A 20,483-nucleotide genomic window follows, 5' to 3' on the forward strand; every position below is an offset into this window, starting at 1 on the left:
TCAGAAAAGTATTTTGGAATGGAAAAACAATAGAGAAAATCAGTGAAACCAGAAGGTTCTTTGAAAAGATCAACCACATTTGACAAGCCTTTAGCTAGACTGGCTGTAATCAGGAATAAAAGCGGGAATATTACTACTGACCTTACAGAAATAAAAGATTTTAAGTGAATACTATGAACAAATGTTTGCCATTTAGATAATCTAGATGGAATGGACAAATTCCAAGAAAAAACCCAAACTACCAAAATAGAATTCAGGGTCTGGGAGAATGTGCTTTAAAAAAAAATAGAAACTAGGCCAGGCACGGTGGCTCATGCCACTTTGGGAGGCTGAGGCAGGCGGACCATCTGAGGTTGGGAGTTCAAGAACAGTGTGGCCAACATGGTGAAACCCCATCTCCACTAGAAATACAAAAATTAGCCAGGTGTGGTAGCATGTGCCTATAATCCCAGCTACTCCAAAAGCTGGGGCAGGAGAATTGCTTAAACCCAGGAGGCAGAGGTTGTAGTGAGCCGAGATTGTGCCACTGTACTCCAGCCAGTCTGGGTGACAGAGTGAGACTCCGTCTAAAAAAAAAAAAAACTGATTCAGAGAGATTGATTAGTAATCAAAACTATCCAAAAAGAAAAGCCAAGGACCATATGGATTCACATTTAAAGAATTAATACCGGCCGGGCGCAGTGGTTTACACTGGTAATCCCAGCACTTCGGAGTCCAAGGCAGGCAGATCACTTGAGGTTAGGTGTTCAAGACCAACCTGACCAAAATGGTGAAACCCTGTCTCTACTAAAAAAAAATTAGCCAGGTGTGGTGGCTCATTGGCTGTAATCCCAGCTACTCGGGAGGCTGAGACAGGAGAATCGCTTGAACCTGGGAGGTAGAGACTGTAGTGAGTCGAGATTGTGCCACTGCACTCCAGCCTGGGTGAGAGAAAGAGACTCCGTCTCAAAAAAAAGTAATAAAATTTTTAAAATTAAAAAAAAAAAAAATTATTACCAATTCTTCACAGAGCGAGAGGAGTCTCAAAAACAAGAAAATCTAGCAGCCTTTCATGTTAAAAATAACAAACTAGTAATAGAAAGGAACTTCCTCAAACTAATGAGGAAACTTTTTATCTATGGAAAAACTTGCAACCAACACGATGCTTAATGTTAAAAAGACTGAATCCTTTCCGTATTGGCTTCCTACTGTTACTGTAGTAAATCATCACAAATTTAGTGGCTTAAAAAATTACAAACTCACTATCTTTCAGTTTTGTAGGTTAGAAGTTCTACATGGGTCTCACTGGGCTTTAGTTGGCAGAGCAGTTTTCCTTTCTGGAGGCTCTAGGGTAGAATGCATTTCCTACCCTTTGTCAGCTCCTGCCACATTCCTTGGCTTGTAGTTGTCCTCTATCTTCAAAGCCAGCCAGCAACAGTGGGATGGGTTGAGTCCTTCTCATGTTTCACTCTGCCTGTTTCACTTTTTTAAAACCTTATAACATTGAGTCTGCCCAGGTAAACCAAGATAATGTCCCTATTTAAAAAAAAAAATCTTTTAAGAGACAGAGGGTCTCACTCTATTGTCCGGGCGGGAGTACCGTAGTGCTGTCATAGATTACTGTAGTCTTGAACTCCTGGGCTCAAGCAATCCTCCTGCCTCAGCCCCTAAAGTATCTGGGACTACAGGCGTGAGCCACCATGCCCAGCTAATTTTTGTGTTTTTTGTAGAGATGGGCTTTTACCATGTTGCCCAGGCTGGTCTCGATCTCCTGGGCTCAAGTGATCCACCCGCCTCAGCCTCCCAAAGAACCCTTAGCTTTCAATACATACAGTAGGGCAAATAGTATGTGTATAAAAAGATGTCCAACATCATTAGTCATTACGGAAATAAAACACCACAAAACACAGTGAGGTATCACATCACATCCACTAGTATAGCCAAAATGCAAAAGATGGACATTAACAAGTGTTAAGGATATGGAAAAATGGGGGCCCTTATACAGTGCTTATCAAAATGCAAAATGGTGCAGTCATTTTGGAAAACAGTCTGGCAGTTCCTCAAATGATTACTCATAGAGTTACCATATACCTAATAGTTCCAGTCCTAAGTATATTTCCAAGAGAAATAAAGACCTATATCCACACAAATACTGGTACATGAATGTTCATAGCAACATTATTCATCATAGCCCAAAAACCACATACCCAAATGTCCATAAGCTGATGAATGGATAAAATGTATGTCTATACAACAGATTATTAGTCAAGAATAAAAAGGAATGAAGTACTGTTACATGCTACAGTATAGATGAACCACAAACAGATGCTAAGTGAAAGAAGCCAGTGACAACTGTATGGCTGTTTATATGAGATGTCCAGAATAGACAAATCTACAGAGACAGAAAGTAGATTAGTTGCCTAGGTCTGGGAAGTTTGGTGGAAACTGAGGAGTGATTACTAATGGTTATGTGGGTTTCTTTTTGGGAAATGAAAATATTCCAAATTGTTATGATAAGTATACAACTCTTATACTAAAAACTTACTGAATTGTATATTTTAATGGATATACTTTAAAATGGATGACTTGTATGGTACTGTGAACTACGTTTCTAAAAGCTGTTATAGGCCAGGGGCAGTGGCTCATGCCTGTAATCCCAGCACTTTGGGATGCCGAGGCAGGCAGATGACCTGAGTTCAGGAGTTTGAGACCAGTGTGGCCAACATGGTGAAACCCTGTCTCTACTGAAAATACAAAAATTATCCAGGCGTGGTGGCTTGCGCCTGTAGTCCCCGGTCTCAGGAGGCTGAGCCAGGAGAATCACTTGAGCCCAGAAGGTACAGGTTGCACTGAGCAGAGATCGGGCCACTGCACTCCATCCTGGGCAACAGAGGGAGACTCCATCTCCAAAAAAAAACTGTTACAGATTGAGTATCCCTACTCTGAAAATTTGAAATCCAAAATGTTACAAAATTGGTTTTTTTTTCCATCCTTGAACTTGACTGAGCTGCAAAAATTTCTAAGGGCTGTCAGGACACTCAACAGAAATGCTCATTGGCACATTTAGGATTTTAGATTTTCAGATAAGAGATGTTCAACTACTATATAATGCACATATTCCAAATTCCAAAAAAAAATATGAAATCTGAAACTTCTGATCCCCCAGGCGTTTTAGATAAAGGGTACTCAACCTGTGTGAAAATAAAATCAGTGTAGGTAAGAAACAGCCTAGAAGAGAATGATTTCTGGGACTGTTCTTAGTGAAACATTTCTGCATTTAGAGACATTACCAAGGAAAATCCTACTTTTCTTCTTGGGGCAGAAATCTAGACTCCCTGGGAAAAAGGGTATGCCTATGTCAGAAAAGCATAGTACTTGAGAAGCAGTGTTTTCAGACAAGAACCTCATCGCATTTAACCCAGTATCATTAGCATTTTAACTCAGAAACTTGTCTAAGCATCAGTTAATTTATATAATGTCTTCCGTTGTAGATGAAGAAGATAAGGATAGTTTACAGGAACTCTCCACGGAACAGAAATGCTTTGTTGAACACATCCTTTGTACAAAGCCATTGCCATGCAGGTAAGGACTTTCCCTCCCTCTTATACACAGAAAACAATTGTTCATTTCAGTAATTCAGATATATATGTATACATTACACTCAAATCCACAGTATTCATTGCTGAATCACTTGAAAGTAAGTTGCAGACATGATACTTCTCCCCTAAGAGTATCCTGCTCATCAGAAGCTTTGTCCTGCCCCATGATCACTCCACATATTGTTTCTGTCTGGAAGGTATTTCCCCAACCTCAGCCCCAGCTTGCTGTCTTCTCTTGACTCTTACTCTTCTTTCTGATCTTAATGTCACTTCTTCACAGAGAACACTGTTGACTCCCCAATCTAACTTAGCATTCTCCTATTCTCTTTTCCTTTGTAGCACATATTATACCATTTATATTTGCATTTGTTTAATGTCTGTCACCACTACTGGAATGTATATGTTCCATGAGAGCAGAGACTGTGTGTGCCCTTCACTGCACTGCTGTGTTTATTTGATGCGTTTGCCCATGTATCCTCTTTGAAATACACTCTCCTTGGCGTCATTGACATCTGTCCCCCCAGGTTCTCCTTCAGTCCCTCCAGCGGCCCTTTTCTCAAGTTTTCTTCTTGAGGAGGTTCCTCTCTCTCTACTCATTGCTTATAAGTGTTGCTAACCACTCTTTCCTTGGGTCTTTTCAGTTCTTTCTTGGTCCTTTCCTGAGTAACTTCTGCCATAATCATGTCTTCAGTCCTGCAGTTCCCACATCCATATCACCCTAGCCCGGACTACTCTGAACTCCAGGTGCACATATCCAGCTGCCTATTGGGCTCCTCCACTCAGATATCCTATAGGAACATAAAACTCCAGATGTCCCCTTAACTAGTCTTCTGTCTTCCTAAAGCTACTCTCTCTCCTATGTCCCATTTTTCTGAAGGGTGCTATATCGACCCACTTATCCCCAGTAGAAACCTGGAAGGTATCCTAGATACCTCTCTTTATTCTGTTCATCAGTTACTGGATATCTACTAAGCACTCTGTTAGACATTGAGTATACACAGACATGAGGCAAATAGCATCAAGTAAGAAATAGACATAGTATAGGTTTGGCAATATAGAGGACCAGAGAGAAAACACTTGGTGGGCAGGGGAAGGATAGCAAACTGTACAAGGTTAAAAAGTGAACAGAGAAAATACATAAAATCCCATGTAGGCCAGGCATGGTAACTCACACCTGTAATCCCAGCACTTTAGGGGGACTGAGGCAGGAGGATCACTTGAGGCCAGGAGTTTGAGACCATCTTGGGCAACATAGCGAGACCCTTTCTCTACAAAAAATTTAAAAAATTAGCCGGGTGAGGCCAAGCACGGTGGCTCACGCCTTAATCCCAGCACTTTGGAAGGCTGAGGTGGGCAGATCACGAGGTCAAGAGATCGAGATCATTCTGGCCAACATGGTGACACCCTGTCTCTACTAAAAATACAAAAATTAGCTGGGCGTGGTGGCGCACACCTGTAGTACCAGCTGCTCGGGAGGCTGACACAGGAGAATTGCTTGAACGCAGGAGGCAGAGGTTGCAGTGAGCTGAGATCACACCACTGCACTCCAGCCTGGCCACAGAGCAAGATTGCATCTCAAAAAAAACAAAACAAAACAAAATTAGTCGGGTGTGGTAGCATGTACCTGTGGTCCCAGCTACTCAGGAGGCTGAGGTGGAAGGATTGCTTGAACCTATAAGGTCAAGGCTGCAGTGATTTGCCACTGCACTCCAGCCTGGGCAACAGAGTGAGACCCTGTCTCAAAAACCCCAAATCCCATCTGTGTCAATTTCGGAAACAGGTAAAATTAAACAGTTTTGCCTAGGAATGAATACACAGATAGGAAAACTGTAAAGCAAAGCAAAGACACGATATTCTGAATGTCAGAGTAGTGGTTACTTCTCTGGGGAGTTAAAGGCTATGACCAGGGAGGGTCACATGGGAACTCTGAGCCCCCCTGCAGTGTCCTGATTTTTGACCTGGTTACTGGTTACATAGTCTATAGCCCAGTGGTGTGTAGATTTCACACTGATAATAAAAAGTAAAAGTTTATAAACTTCCAGATACTGTCTCCATGTCTCCTCCAAAAAAGTAAATGGGAGCTATGGAAAGGGAACTAGTGGTGTCGACTGCTGTTGAAAGACTGCTGGTTCTGGCCCAGCATGGTGGCTCACCCCTCCCAGCACTTTAGGAGGCTGAGATGGGTGGATCATGAGGTCAGGAGTTCAAGACCAGCCTGGCCAAGATGGTGAAACCCCGTCTCTACTAAAAACACAAAAATCAGCCAGGCATGGTGTCAGCCACCTGTAATCCCAGCTACTTGGGAGGCTGAGGCAGGAGAATTGCTTGAACCTGGGAGGCAGAGGTTGTAGTGAGCCAAGATCACGCCCCTGCACTCCGTCCTGGGCAACAGAGCAAGACTCTGTCTCTAAAAAAGAAAAAAAAATGCTGGTTCTAATGGGACAGAGAAAGAATAGGTTAAGGGAAACCCAACATTATATCGGGGAGTGTTTTAAATGGAAGAGACATGAGTTTGTAAGCTGAGGGAAAGTAGATAATAGGGAGATTTTGAAACGACACAGTTGATGGTGCAATTTTCAGAAGGTGTGAGAGGAGGCAGCATCAGCATTCGGGGGCAGTTGTGTGTTGGTGTGCAGGTGGGATGGGCATGGGAGCCGCTAGGAGAACGTGTTGGGAGAATGACAGTTCCCATCTGAGGGCCACAGTTTCCAGTGTCTTCACTGAAGTTGGAAAGAAGATTGAGAGAGATGCATGCTGTGCATGCTAAATGATTTCCTGTGACGCCGATGTTGAGCCTCACTGAGAGAAACTCGGAAGTTCTGTCCATTCAGTAGTTTCTAATCACTTAATTTGTTAGACACTGGGCTAGGCAAACAAAGATAGCTGGGGCTTATGTGCAAGTTGGAGAAATAGACAGACATGTAATCAACAATCATCAGTGTAACATGTAACTTTCAAGATTACAGTGGGTACCACTGTACAGTTAGAGATTCCTGAGTGACTTAGTCACATGGGCTCTAGACTAAAGTGTAGAGCTGTATGAAAGGTTTTCAAGCCACCACTTTTGAGGTTACGGTACTGATAGGATGTCTCAGGCAACCTGTCCCAGGTTACGGTACTGATAGGATGTCCCAGGCATGCTGATGTGATGTCCCAGCCCTGAGAAGGGCATGGACCTGTCATGTCTTTGCTCTCGGTTCCATTGCATTTGCTGCTTTGTAATTTAACTATGACTGTGTTTTTCCAGGCAGCCAGCTCCAATTCGAGGATTTTGGATTGTCCCTGACATTCTGGGACCCACGATGATCTGCATCACCAGTACTTATGAATGCCTCATAAGGCCTTTATTGTATGTCCCACTTTATATTCTTCACATAGCTGTTGTTAATTCTGCAATGTCTAAGCTGGGAAAATGCACTCAGTGACCAATTTGAAGCTATACATACGTGGTTTATGCTTTGGCTTCTGACTTGAGGGTTGGAAGAATGGATATTTCTGTTGTTCCTCATCTCTGTAAGGTTTCATTTTAGGTATGGTTTCTGGCATCTGCACCTAGCTGAGAGTCAGGAGCTTTTCTTCAGCATGTGGAAAAAAATACAAAAATTGAATACCAAATTCCGTTATCGATATGAGTAGTAATTATCAAGTTCTGACCATCTGCCAAGCTCAGAAGTAAGCCAGGTACCTGCACTGCCTCCTGGAATCATCTGGGCAGCCTTATGAGGAAGGCACTGTTAATTCCATTGTATAAAAGTGGAAACAGGGATTGAGAGGTTAGTAAATGCTCAAGTCATAGGTAACAAATAGAGCTGGGATATAGATGCGGCTCTGATTGACTCAGAAGTCCATACTATGACAGCCTGAGGGACATTGTAGAATATGTAAAGTGAAGTAAAGCTGAACTCAGGCTGGGTGCAGTGGTGGTTTACACCTGTAATCCCAATGCTTTGGTAGGCCCAGAGTTTGAGACCAGCCTGGGCAAAATAGTGAGACCCCTATCTCTACAAAAAAAAAAATTAGCCAGATACGGTGGTGCACACCTGCAGTCCTAGCTACTCAGGAAGAGGATGTGAGAGGATTGCTTAAGCCCAAGAGTTTTAGGCTGCAGTGGGCCATGATCATGCCACTGCACTCCAGCCTGGGGGACGGACACAGCAAGACCCTGTTATCTTTTTTTAAAAAAAAAAAAAAGCTGGGCTGTGCGCAGTGGCTCACGCCTGTAATCCCAGTACTTTGGGAAGCTGAGGCAGGTGGATCACAAGGTCAGGAGTTTGAGACCAGCCTGGACAAAATGGTGGAACCCCAACTCTACTAAAAATACAAAAAGTAGCTGAACACGGGCGGGTGCCTATAATCCCAGCTACTCGGGAGGCTGAGGCAGGAGAACTGCTTGAACCCGGGAGGCGGAGGTTGCATTGAGCTGAGATCACGCCACTACGCTCTAGCCTGGTTGACAGAGCAAGACTCCATCTCAAAAAAATAAAAAAGCTGAACTCTTAGTCCTTCCTCCTTTAAGGAACTCAGATAATTAAGCTATAATCACTATATTCCTTTTCCAACAGCCCTGAAAGTTCATTCTGAGTTATATAAATGCAGGAATAGGAGTACCAAAAACAAAAGTCACTGAACTTCAGACATTAGACATCACTCCAACCCCTTGACTATTCAAAGCATGTACTTCTAGATGCTGACATGAATGCCAAATGCTGACAGTAGTTTACCATACCTTAGAGGATCTTCCATACTCTTTGAAGGTTGATAAATTATACTATTTGGATGCAAAAAGAAAGAAATACAGTTTTGTGTTATTTATACTAAAGTCTCTTAAAAACTAGCAAGACCTAACAAAAATAATATAATCACTGGAGAAAAAACTGCCTACTTGCCAGTTGTCTCAGCATATTTTCTAAAGACCCCCAGTACATTTAGTAAAATAAAACCTACTCACACTAGGTTACTTCAGAATAAATATGAATCCCAAAGGGGAAATATAAACATTGATTATCTGAATACTTTTTTTTTTTTTTTTTTTTTTTTGAGACAGAGTCTTGTGCCATTGCCCAGGCTGGAGTGCAGTGGCGTGATCTTGGCTCACTACCACCTCTGCCTCCTGGGTTCAAGCATTTCTCCTGCCTCAGCCTCCCTAGTAGTTGGGATTACAGGTGCACGCCACCATGCCCAGCTAAGTTTTGTATTTTTAGTAGGAACGGGGTTTTGCCATGTTAGGCTGGTCTCGAACTCCTGACCTCAGATGATCCGCCTGCCTCAGGCTCCCAAAGTGCTGGGATTACAGGCGTGTGCCACCATACCCAGCCAATTATCTGGATACTTCCAAATAATATTTCTGCCAACTCCCTGAAATACAAGTTGTCTATAAAGTAATGCTATTTAACTTTCACCTTTTTTTTAAATAGACCATTTTGCTCTGTCACCCAGGCTGGAGTGCAGTGGTGTGATCTCAGTTCATTGCAACCTCCGCCTCCTGGGTTCAAGCAATTCTTATCCCTCAGCCACCCAAGTAGCTGAGATTACAGATGTGCACCACTACACCCAACTAATTTTTGTATTTTTAATAGAGACGAGGTTTCACCACGTTGGCCAGGCTGGTCTTAAACGCCTGATCTCAAGTGATTCACCCACCTTGGCCTCCCAAAGTGCTGTGATTACAGGCTTGAGCCATCACACCTGACCAAACTTTCACATTTTAATTGCTGCCTTCAGAGTAAGTTACTTAATTAACATGCTGCCAAAGTTTGGGAGATCTTTTAAGCTCTTTCTGAAGTGTTTTTGAGTATTTGCACTTGAGTGAATAGTTTTTAAAAATCAAATTATATAGAACCAATATGGTATATACAGCAGTTACCAGGCTTAATATTGGTTTTGGTCAACTCTAAACCTAACAGGTAAGTGATTTATGTTTGTGGCTCTGGCTTATAAACTGGCTCTTAAGTCCTTTGCCAGAATCCATGATGGGTTTATGTTTTTGTGCTGCCTTGATCTTTTAAAAAATAACTTGAAATGGCAATCAGAAATACTTTGACAGATGGGGACATTGGAAGAGTAAGGGTGTAGCTTTCCACTTTTCAAGGTGGAAAACATGCATTCTTGCACTTTTACAAAAGTAACACCTTATTTTTATATTCTGAAAGTTCTGGATCAGTGTGATTTCTGCTTTTCTGTAATACAGTAAATCACTCCATGGTAGACTTCAATTTACTTATCTATTTTGCAGAAGTACAGTGCATCCAGCGTCTCCTCCTCTGCTTTGTACTCGAGAAGATGTTGAAGTAGCAGAGTCTCCCCTCCGTATTCTGGCCGAAACCCCAGATTCCTTTGAAAAGCATATTAGAAGCATTTTGCAACGTAATGTTGCCAATCCAGCATTTTTGAAGTATGCAACCTTGGGCATAGCGGTTTTATGAATGGGTTCTCTTCCATCTTCATAATTACTGTGCATCCTTTCTGTCCTCATCTGTTTCATCTACTTTTTACTGTGATGGATTTGGAAGAAACTGGATATATTTAATTAATTAATTAATGGGGTAGGGGGAAGTGGCACCTGAGAATGATAAATAGGAAGTGTTTAAAAGTAAGTTATGCCAGGAGTGGTGGCTTATACCTGTAATCCCAGCAATTTGGGAGGCCAAGGCGGCCAGATCACCTGAGGTAGAAAGTTCAAGACCAGGCTGGCCAACATGGTGAAACCCCATCTCTACTAAAAATACAAAAATTAGCCAGGCGTGGTGGTGGGCACCTGTAATCCCAGCTACTGGGGAGGCTGAGGCAGGAAAATCACTTAACCTGGGAGGCAGATGTTGCAGTGAGCTGAGATCGTACCACTGCATTCTAGTCTGGGCAACAGAGTAAGACTCCATCTCAAAGAAATAAAAAATATAAAAAGTTTGAAAGCACCTGTGACTTGAGTCTATTTTCAGTTGTTTTACTCAGCTAAGGAAAATAAAGTTAGTAACTTTGTTTTTAAGATCTTCTGAAAGGGAAATAGCCCCTCCTCCTGAAGAATGTCTTCAGCTCATCAGCAGAGCCACCCAGGTATTCAGAGAACAGTACATTCTTAAACAGGACTTGGCAAAGGAGGAGATTCAACGGAGGTATGATGTCTTTTGTTCACAAACGATTAATCGCTGGCTGGTAGCTGATGCTGTGTCATAGCCTAGACCTGGCTTCTGATTTAAACTGTTTCTTTTTGTTCTTGAAGGGTCAAATTATTATGTGAACAAAAAAAGAAACAACTAGAAGATCTCAATTATTGTCGAGAGGAGAGGTAAGTGTCAAATAAGGAGATGAAAACAGTAAGTTAGTAAGACTGGAACCATATTCTCACCCTAAGATTCTGAGCCACATTAGTTGGTTTCAACATCAAGTTGTGGACCCCAGGAGTCTCTTGTTTCTTATGTCATTAGGAAAAGTCTGCGGGAAATGGCTGAGCGTTTAGCTGACAAATATGAGGAAGCCAAGGAAAAACAAGAGGATATCATGAACAGGTCAGTGGGCTGTGTAACATTTAGTTACCTACTCAGTACTAACAGTGATATTTAAGAAAATGGGCATTGGCAGGTGCTTACATACCTGCAGGATTGAATTGATCCCCCTACCTTTCCTCTGAAGTACATGTTGGGGAAAACATGACGCTCTCCCCTAGCCCTTCCTATGGGGCCTACTTCCCAGACACCAGATTCATGAATTATGAGGTTTGTGATTATGTTTCTCCTAATTAGCAGAGACCTTAAGTTGAGATGTGTGCTTGCCTTTTCTGAAGGATGAAAAAAGTACTTCACAGTTTTCAGTCTCAGCTCCCAGTTCTCTCTGATAGTGAGCGAGACATGAAGAAAGAATTACAGCTAATACCTGATCAACTTCGACATTTGGGCAACACCATAAAACAGGTAGGAATAGATGCAAAGTAGCTAAATTTGGTAATTTTTTTTTAAAGCACTTATTCTACAGAAAATTTTACAAAAATGTAAAAAGAGCAGATTCAAAAAGATAGTGTGAAAATGTGTGGCAAACCATTGCCAGAATATCTATTTTTGATACTTAAGGTTACTATGAAAAAAGACTATCAACAGCGAAAGATGGAGAAGGTGTTGAGTCTTCAAAAACCCACCATTACTCTGAGTGCCTACCAGCGAAAGTGCATTCAGTCCATCCTGAAGGAAGAGTAAGTAAATACTTCCTATCAGCTATTACTGAGATAGTTTTTCTTTTACAGTGTACCACAATCAACCTCTGTCTTAATAGAAACCTGAATCTTGGTATTTGCATGTCATGTAATTACTGGGACGAGAGCCACATGATACATAGGGACTTAAGAAATAACTGTAGTGGGAGGACTGAAAATTCTGACCTTCCAATAACATGATTTTGTGTGGCCAAAGGTATTTTACAATTATGTTCAAAAATATTTCCAGTACTACCATCACTGCCATCTTAAATGAATAGTGAACACTACTGCTATCCATCTGAAACCTTCAGCTGTTAATTTTGGCAAAGCAATTCTTAGATATTTCAACATTACCTGTTTCAATTCTTAAGAATCCATACAAATGGTTTATTATATTTCCAAAAGTAAGTGACTTTACGATTTTACAGGGGTGAACACATAAGGGAAATGGTGAAGCAAATCAATGATATCCGTAATCATGTTAACTTCTGACACCACCAGGAGCCGAATCACACCTGAAGTGAACACCACTGAAGGCTTAAACCCATATTGTAAAATAGGTAGCATTATCTCCTTTATAAAAAGGCATTTTGGATGACCTTTGGTGTGGTTTTTCATCTTTTTAAACATTTTGTTTTATAATTATTCAATAAATGCTTTTATTTAAAATTGGAATGTGCTTTATAACTCGAGCCTACAGTGGTATTCAGCAAGGACTCAGGATTATTTCACGCTACACTGCCAGAACCTCCCTGAGCCCTGTTGAGTGAGTTTTCTCCAGATCTGAGCAAGAATAAGAGCTGTGTTTTCAAGTAGCACCAGAAATATGACTCTGAAGAGTGTTAGAACCCTAGGATTCAAAGGAAAAGACCACACAGTGTACTCGGCAGCAGCATTTTTAATTTGAACACTTTCTTAAGGACACACCTTCAGTACACTTAACAAATGGTTACACCTGAAGTCTGCTGAGAGCAGAGCTCAAGATCCACAATTGCAAAGGCCACTGCTGGCTCACTTCCTCACAGGCAGTATTACCTTTCAGAGCCGAGTGAGGCTGTGTTCTGTGTCACAATACTTGTTATTGAGTGGACATGAGGTGCAAGTTTAGCACCTTAAAGGGAGAAAAAAATAGATTAGTATGCAGAATGTGACTTTGTTCTCAGTTCTCTTTGTCTTTTTTCATACTTGCCAATGAGTTCTGAAAGGTAGTACTATACCTGCTTAGAAATGGCTGAGTGACTGCCAATTAAAACCACATAAAGTAGGTTACAGGTAAGAGGTAAATCAGGTTAGACATGCGTGAGAACATGTATGCACAGACTGAATATAAGCACAGAAACACTCGTGAAACCCAACTGATCTTTTCTTTTGCCTAGAAGGGCTAAATCCTGCCTTCTCAATCAGTTCCCATTTATGCTGAAAACCCAGTTGAAAGAATTGTTTCCTACCTGTACAGGGTCACAGTAGTTTGTTTCATACCAGAAACACATCGTTAAACAAAATCTAGAGTCTCAGTTTGGGTTTTTCTACAATATTTTTCTCAATAAAGTGAATTCCAATAGTTTGCATTTGCCACAGTAGAAACCACTAACCGTTCCCTAAATTGTGATGATTTTATTACCCAGTACCATATTCTAGAAGAAAATATCTGTAAGGTGCTCAATCTCAGCAGAACATTTCACTGCAAGCTATAGTTCAGTCAGTTCAGAAAGGCTGTGAATTGCCCACCCTGATTTACAGCCTAATTTTAATAATCTGAAGACAAATTTGCTTGGGGCTTATCCAAAGGACTAGTCTTAAACCTATGTAATAATTTAAATTGATTGCATTTTATAATTAATAAAATCCCCTGTAACTCGATAGTTATGTGTTTCCTTTATCTAAACCACACAGCACTCTTTATAAAGGGACTTTAAACCAATTAAAATAATGTTTCATGCGCAGCAAGCCTTTAGTACTATTTCCATAATTAGCATTTATTTTTAAATTCATAATCATGAATGCAAGACTACAATAATAACCCAAGAGATGAGGTATGTAGTACTTATCATTTGTCCTATGGAAGACAGAAGTACAGAAGATCTTTAGGGCAAGTCCATAGTGACCTTATTTATAACAAAGACAATTTAAGTTGACGGTGGATGGTGGCTTTACGTGAACAAAACAATCTACCTAGTTCACTAACTCCCAGAAGCCTCTTTCAGGTACCCTACTGTGATGCAACCAATCTCAAAAATTATTTGAAAACCATTTTACCTTTGAACCATCTGGATGATGAATTAAACAGTGTAGCCATCCATCCACTGGATATTCCTGGGACAGTACTCAGCAGGTATTGGTGAACATGAATCAATCAGTTCTTTGTGCTTTCTGTAGCACTCAATCATCAAGTTATGGCAAAGACCTGTTTCATTGAGGCTTTCTTCACACAGGAAAGGAATCTAACCTCTTGTAAAATGACAAGGCAGATTTCCAAATTGATCAATATTCTAACTGGCTTTCCAGAAGCATTGTTACATTGCAGATCTGAATTTAAAAGAAAAATACAAAATATCTGTCAACCTAGTTACCATTTTTGTTTTTGACACATTTGAAACAAGTAGTACTTAAGCCTAATGATCCAAGTTGGAAAAATAAGCAGATTTGTAAATATATACTAGAGGTTGTCAGACAAAGCTTGTTTTATTAATGTTTTTCACTGATCCAATGACTAGACTAAAACACTTCTAAAGAGTAGATGGTACCAATTTGGCTTTATCCTGGTACCTGTGGGCCCATGAAGATCATCTAAGTTTGCAGAAAAAGTGCTTCCAAAGTTTCTTGTGCTTTTCCTTTAACGTTCAACTTTATATGTATATATGGCCCCAACCAAGTTTTCAGATCCTCATAATTAATTCACTTCCTGAATTGGTTTTGTCTGCCAAAGTCCTATGGTTCTCAGGTAAGTTTCAGTAGCATTTAAGGTCCTCCAAAACAAGATAAAATGGTAAAAGGAAAACAAAAATGTACTGAGCAAGGGAAATACAGTCAGTAGCCAATGGCCTGCTCTCAAACCTTCATATTTTAATATAAAATATTCATACAGCATACTGCACACCTCTGTCTGCTAACTGAATGCTGTTACTGATGAGCTCTAGACAACAGGTAAAGCAAATTCTCTCTTCCAATATCTATGAACAGAAATTCCAAACACTACTGGGATGTCGCTTTAGGGTAGGGGGAAATGTGTTCCAAAAATCTATGGGAGAAAGCAGGCAAAGAAACAGCACTTTTTCCATCACCAATCTGATCCCACGCCTGTTGGAATCAAGTCTGCAATCTCATTAGTGTTCCCATTTGAAGGTCTCTTGGCTGCAGATCGCCCCACTGTTTGCTGTTTCCTGTGCTGCACAGTCTTCTCCCTCTAGAAGTAAGCATTTCTCCAGTCTTCCTTTTGTTGTGACTTCTCTTTCTTCAGGTAAGAGTTAAATAACAATTAATGTTGCTCTAAAGATGAGTTAAAAACCCAAAGTGCAGGCTAGAATCCTGCCATCAGGGTGTCATGTCTCAGGGAGCTGGTTAATGTCCGTCAGTTTAGTATCATTCAGAATTGCCCGAATTCTCTCCAAGGAGTCCGCTTGCCGGATCCGCTCTAACTGCACCTGAAGAAACAATGGTGAGATGAGTACAGGTGGCTCCTGCCTAGACTTTCCGAACTTTAGTTTAGCTGAGATGCAGCAGATTTAACTTACCAGAGTAGTAGTCACATCAAAGGGAGACAACAAGAACAATTTAAATTTTTTAAATAATTCCCCGAAGTTACTGTGTAACAGACTGGGATTTCTTTTTTATTTATTTTTTTGTGAGACAGTTTTGCTCTTCACCCAGGCCGGAGTACAATGGTGTGATCTCGGCTCAGTGCAACCTCCACCTCCTGGGTTCAAGCGATTCTCCTGTCTCAGCCTCCCAACTAGCTGGGTCTACAGGCAGGTGCCATCACGCCTGGCTAATTTTTGTATTTTTAGTAGAGACGGGGATTCACCATATTGGTCAGGCTGGTCTCGAACTCCTGACCTCAGGTGATCCACCTGCCAAAGTACTGGGATTACAGGTGTGAGTGAGCCACCACTCCTAGCCCCAGCTAATTTTTATATTTTTAGTAGAGACGAGGTTTCTCCATGTTGGTAAGGCTGGTCCTTAACTCACACCTCAGCCTCCCAAAGTGCTGGGATTATAGGTGTGAGCTATCATGCCCAGCCCAGATTAGGATTTTAAAGTGCACCTTGTTAGGATTATGGAGACAAATGAGACCTGACTCCTGACCCTTAAGAATCTACAGTTCCAGCCGGGCACGGTGGCTCACACCTATAATCCCAGCACTTTGGGAGGCCGAGGCGGGTGGATCACGGGGTCAAGAGATCGAGACCATCCTGGTCAACATGGTGAAACCACGTCTCTACTAAAAATACAAAAAATTAGCTGGGCATGGTGGCGCGTGCCTGTAATCCCAGCTACTCAGGAGGCTGAGGCAGGAGAATTGCCTGAACCCAGGAGGCGGAGGTTGCGGTGAGCCAAGATTGCGCCATTGCACTCCAGCCTGGGTAACAAGAGCGAAACTCCGTCTCAAAAACAAACAAAAAAGAATATACAGTTCCATTGGGAAACTAGTTTTAGGACAATATTCTAAATGTCATTATCTCATTACAGGTATTCATAGAGTGCCGAGGGAACATGGCAGAGGGAAGGAGGCACTTTAGCCCAGCTCAGGGACCTTGAAGGGCTCCATGGAGAGGACACACCTATGCTGAGCCTTGAAAGGAAGGAGTCAGGAGGGGATGAGACAAAGATGCTTACCAGATGGAACACCACACTGTGGGCAAGGAACCATAGTAGTTAAACGTGAGAGTATAAAACAAGACAGATAATCAAAACACTGGGGTAGGCCTGGCTGGGAAGAGTCTTACATGGTATGCTAAGGAGTTCATACTTTACTAATAAGGAGGCAAAATGGCAGGTATAGAGGAAAAAAAGGAGGCCAAGTCTGAAGAACACACCAGGTTTCTTCTGGCTTGAATGATGAGGCAGACATTTGGGGTGGAGGTAGAAGCAGCTATAGTCTCTAAACCTCTAGCTACTGCCAGTGGTCAAGTCAGGGATCAGCAAGGTTCTGTCCCCTAAAACGGCCTTCTCATGCTGTGGTTCCCCAAATGCCTCACCTGAAGGGTCTGTGAAAGCTTTACAAAATCTCTCTGGACTTGTTCACTGACATCTAATTCTGTCTGTAATCTCTGAGCTTTGTTCTTCTCTTCAAACATCAGTTGTTCAACGGTGGCCTAAAAAATACAAGTTTTGAATGAAGATTAATGCCAAAGAGCAAAGGTCAGAATCAGGAAATCTAGTAACTTGTAGTTACCTACTACTAGAGCAGAAAGGTGGGTGGGTATCCATCATACTCCTATATACTACCAGTCTCTTCCATCTATAAGGCAAGGGTGCAAGCCGTCTAGAATATTTGTTCTAGGTCCTAAGATTAACTGGGTATGAAAGCCAGAGGAAGAAATGGATTAAAGTGCTGCACCCCCCACCCCCAGTGGCTGGTGACTGGCTATAATCATCAAAACACAGCTGCTAAGATCAGTGTCTGTCACAGCAACAGGGATACAAACAGGATTTCCTCTGACAATCTCAATAGTCAAGCATCCACCAGGGAACAGTGAATATGCCCCAGGCAGCCCCAGCTATCCCCAGTCTCTCTAACAGAAAACTTGAGAAGGATGTGTGGGAGCCTTTCTGAAAACAAACAGTTAAACAACACTGTCTGTACTTCAAGGTCTGACCACTCAGCTCACTAAGACCATTTCTAGGAAAGTACCCCCACAACATGCATATTTATTCTAACAGAACTAACCAAAATTTAGGCAGAAAATCTGGTTTGATGCAATCTCTCCTTGGATTTGATATATCCATCAAATGGAATGACATTTTCAAATCAGTGCTTCTAACTAGGTAGCGCCCAAGCTTGGTCAGTGGCCCTGATTGCTTACTATCTGAAGTGAGCCAATGACATATGCCTTCATCAGAGCTAGCAGAAAGATTTAACCCAGCTGTAACAGATCAATTTGTTTATATTTTTTCTTTTCACAAGCTGACAATCTTGCCAACTTTTTAAAAAGTGACACTTCAAAGCACCAATATTTTTTTCTTAAACACCTAAGATGTGATCATACATTCTTAGTCCTGCTTTTTAAAATTAAATGACCAAGAAAAATACTACCTTAGCAGCAGTCTCTTTCTTTAACTGTTCTTCCAAACCGATCTTTATTTCCTGAAGACTCTCAAGCTGTTGAGACTTCTCTCTTAATGTGGACTCCAACTGTGAAAAAGGTAAAAGCTGAAACTCACAGAAACTCCCTTAGAGCCCCAGTATACTGCCTAAAAGAGCCTATAGCCTGGAGAATTACACTGAGACTCTCAGGCTACCCTTGGAATACTACTCTCTCTTTCATCTCTGTGGCTCTCCTATGTATTCTTCCTGAACTATTCTTTCATTAACCATTTATTAGGCACTTACTATATTCTAAGGCCTCAAGATGGAGAAAAGGAAAAACAGACATGTAAAGGATAAAGGAAGAAGGATTTAATTCTGCCAGAAAAGTTACAAAGGACTGAGGAGAGGACATTTGACTCCTATATTTTTACAGAGGAAAAGACGGGTGACATGGGGGAGAAGATGCAGAGAGATACTCTAGTAAGAGGGAATGGAGGGCATGTATTAAAAATGCATGCAGGAACAGTGGTACGTTCGGCTTGGCTACAAGCACAGCAAGTATGTTGGGAGCCACAGACTCCCAACACAAGGCGGAGAGGTGCTGTGAGGCAGGAGAGCTCTTGCTGGGCCAAGGATATAGACATGATCCTGTACATAAAGGGAACCACTGGAGGGCTTTCTACTAGACTGGGATGTGATCAAGTTTATAATTTCTAAAGATCATCTTGATTTCAATATGGAGATGAATTAGAAGGGGACAGATTTTGGAGGCAAGGAAGTTAGGCTGTTACAATAAGCCAGGTGAGAGTGAAGTCTGAACTCAAAAGAGTGGCAGCTGGAGTGGAAAGGATGCGATGTATTTTGAGCACTGGTCATTTCTTCTGGTGCAATCTCAGTAGCAAAGTGGAGGCAGAAAGCAGACTGCAGCTGATGAAGGGATGACTGGGAAGTCAGGCAATGGAGATCATCAAGACTGTGGCAACAGAGGAAAGAAGAAAGACTGGTATCTTGGGAGAGGAGTGCAAAGAGAAACTTTTTCTCTGAATGGGAGACACCTGAGCCTGTTCATGCATCATGGAAAAGATCAGTCAAGAGCTGTGAAGGGACATCTGGAAAAGTCCAGAGATACTCAGTCAAAGCACCTATGCAACGAGGCACTGTGGTCAGAAGCAGGTCATCATTTTCTCTGAAGAAAAAGAGAAGGCTGGGAATAAAAGGAGAACCTGTAACTTAGGAGTCCAGTAGCTGAAGGTGGCCCTGCCTTATGCCTGAGGAGGCCAGCATCTGCTGAGCGATGGGGCTGAGGTAAAGGTGACTGAAATTGCCACTCTGAGGAATGGAAGAGATGCAATTGAGGACACATGAAAGGCTGCATGAGACACACTGGAGGCCTATCTGGCAGCATGAGCATGCAGTGTCACCAAGTCTGGTGGCATCACCAGCTAGGGACAGCAGGACTAGTCCAGGGTTCAGCAGTAGTCAAGTGAGGGCAGCAGCAGGACAAGGAGTCAAAGAGCGGGGCAGGTGTGGGAGATGAGAGGAAGAAGCAAGCCAGTAAGATGTAACCTAGGGGAAAGCAAGCAAGCCATGAAGCTGTTACAACCAGGATAAAAGGGAAAAAAAACTGGAGGCCTGAATGAGATACTCAGATGGACAGGCCTGCAGGATGAAAAGCTGGAAGGATGGCAGATTGTGGTCAAGGAACTAGGCTGCAGTGAGATGACACAGTTGGGCAAAGTTCAGCCCAGTGTATGGGAAGGGAGGGCAGAGTGGAGGTGAAAATCTCTAAATCAAGGAACGATGAGGTCAAGAAGTTGAATGGGATTACTATGAAAGGTAATGATGATGTCTAAGAGGACTAAACCAGCTAGAAAACATCATCTCGTTTGTAATGTTTTCATACATATTTCTACTGTACCTCTAAGCATATACCATGTTATGACCATGCCTGGTCTATCTTCGCACTATAGTAGGCAACTCCAGGCTACAGACACGTTAGCCTCACCTCCTCAGTTTAACATGGCCTGACACACGAGGCATTCTCAGTCACATCACACCCTTACCCCATTGTCTTTTCCCCACAAGACAGAAGTTCCTTAAGACAGGGCCCATGCCTTAACTATTGTTTGTTGTGTCTAGCATAGAAGTCAATAAATAACCACTGGTTGCTGAAATAATTAATTTGAAACTCACGACTTACCTGTCCTTTTTCTACCTTTATTCTTTCTAATTCAGCTTTTAAGCTAGAAATGGAAGCTAGAAGAAAAAAAATTGAGACGTATTAGCATTCATCTATTATTATTCATGAAAATTGTTTTAAAATTTTAGACACTTCCAAAGGATGCAAACATATACTGAACATGGGTTGTGGGGCTGCCTTCTCAAAATTATCACCAAGCAGTCAGCGTATTTAGGCTCAGGTCCATGCAAATGGCTACTGTGTCATAAACTACTTCTAGATCATGTATCACATCTC

At 41.8% G+C, this 20,483-nt stretch overlaps 2 protein-coding genes across 5 annotated transcripts in view; one reads left to right on the forward strand and one right to left on the reverse strand.

The window, feature by feature from the left end:
* NUP88 (nucleoporin 88) overlaps positions 1 to 12,358 on the forward strand; it is a 31,177-nt gene extending 18,819 nt beyond the window's left edge. For 2 of the 3 annotated variants that reach the window (XM_021672755.2, XM_012460537.3), the window contains 9 exons: positions 3,471 to 3,561; positions 6,826 to 6,927; positions 9,811 to 9,969; positions 10,562 to 10,687; positions 10,795 to 10,860; positions 11,000 to 11,080; positions 11,356 to 11,482; positions 11,639 to 11,757; positions 12,189 to 12,358. In XM_021672755.2, coding sequence (XP_021528430.1) covers positions 3,471 to 3,561; positions 6,826 to 6,927; positions 9,811 to 9,969; positions 10,562 to 10,687; positions 10,795 to 10,860; positions 11,000 to 11,080; positions 11,356 to 11,482; positions 11,639 to 11,757; positions 12,189 to 12,252 — 935 coding nt within the window. In that variant the 3' untranslated portion in view covers positions 12,253 to 12,358. Of the gene's footprint in view, positions 1 to 3,470; positions 3,562 to 6,825; positions 6,928 to 9,810; positions 9,970 to 10,513; positions 10,688 to 10,794; positions 10,861 to 10,999; positions 11,081 to 11,355; positions 11,483 to 11,638; positions 11,758 to 12,188 lie in introns of all 3 variants that reach the window. The other variant, XM_021672756.2, reaches the window with a different exon arrangement.
* Positions 12,359 to 12,643: 285 nt separating this feature from the next.
* Positions 12,644 to 20,483, reverse strand: part of RABEP1 (rabaptin, RAB GTPase binding effector protein 1) — a 126,984-nt gene continuing 119,144 nt past the window's right edge. For both annotated transcript variants that reach the window (XM_021672753.2, XM_064367597.1), the window contains exons 15-18: positions 20,208 to 20,263; positions 18,014 to 18,112; positions 16,956 to 17,072; positions 12,644 to 15,401 (exon numbers count right to left, since the gene is read on the reverse strand). In XM_021672753.2, coding sequence (XP_021528428.1) covers positions 15,300 to 15,401; positions 16,956 to 17,072; positions 18,014 to 18,112; positions 20,208 to 20,263 — 374 coding nt within the window. In that variant the 3' untranslated portion in view covers positions 12,644 to 15,299. The remainder of the gene's footprint in view (positions 15,402 to 16,955; positions 17,073 to 18,013; positions 18,113 to 20,207; positions 20,264 to 20,483) is intronic.

This window comes from Aotus nancymaae, unplaced genomic scaffold (genome assembly GCF_030222135.1).
Source record: "Aotus nancymaae isolate 86718 unplaced genomic scaffold, 86718_ANA_hifiasm-v0.15.2.pri h1tg000072l, whole genome shotgun sequence".
NCBI lineage: Eukaryota > Metazoa > Chordata > Mammalia > Primates > Aotidae > Aotus > Aotus nancymaae.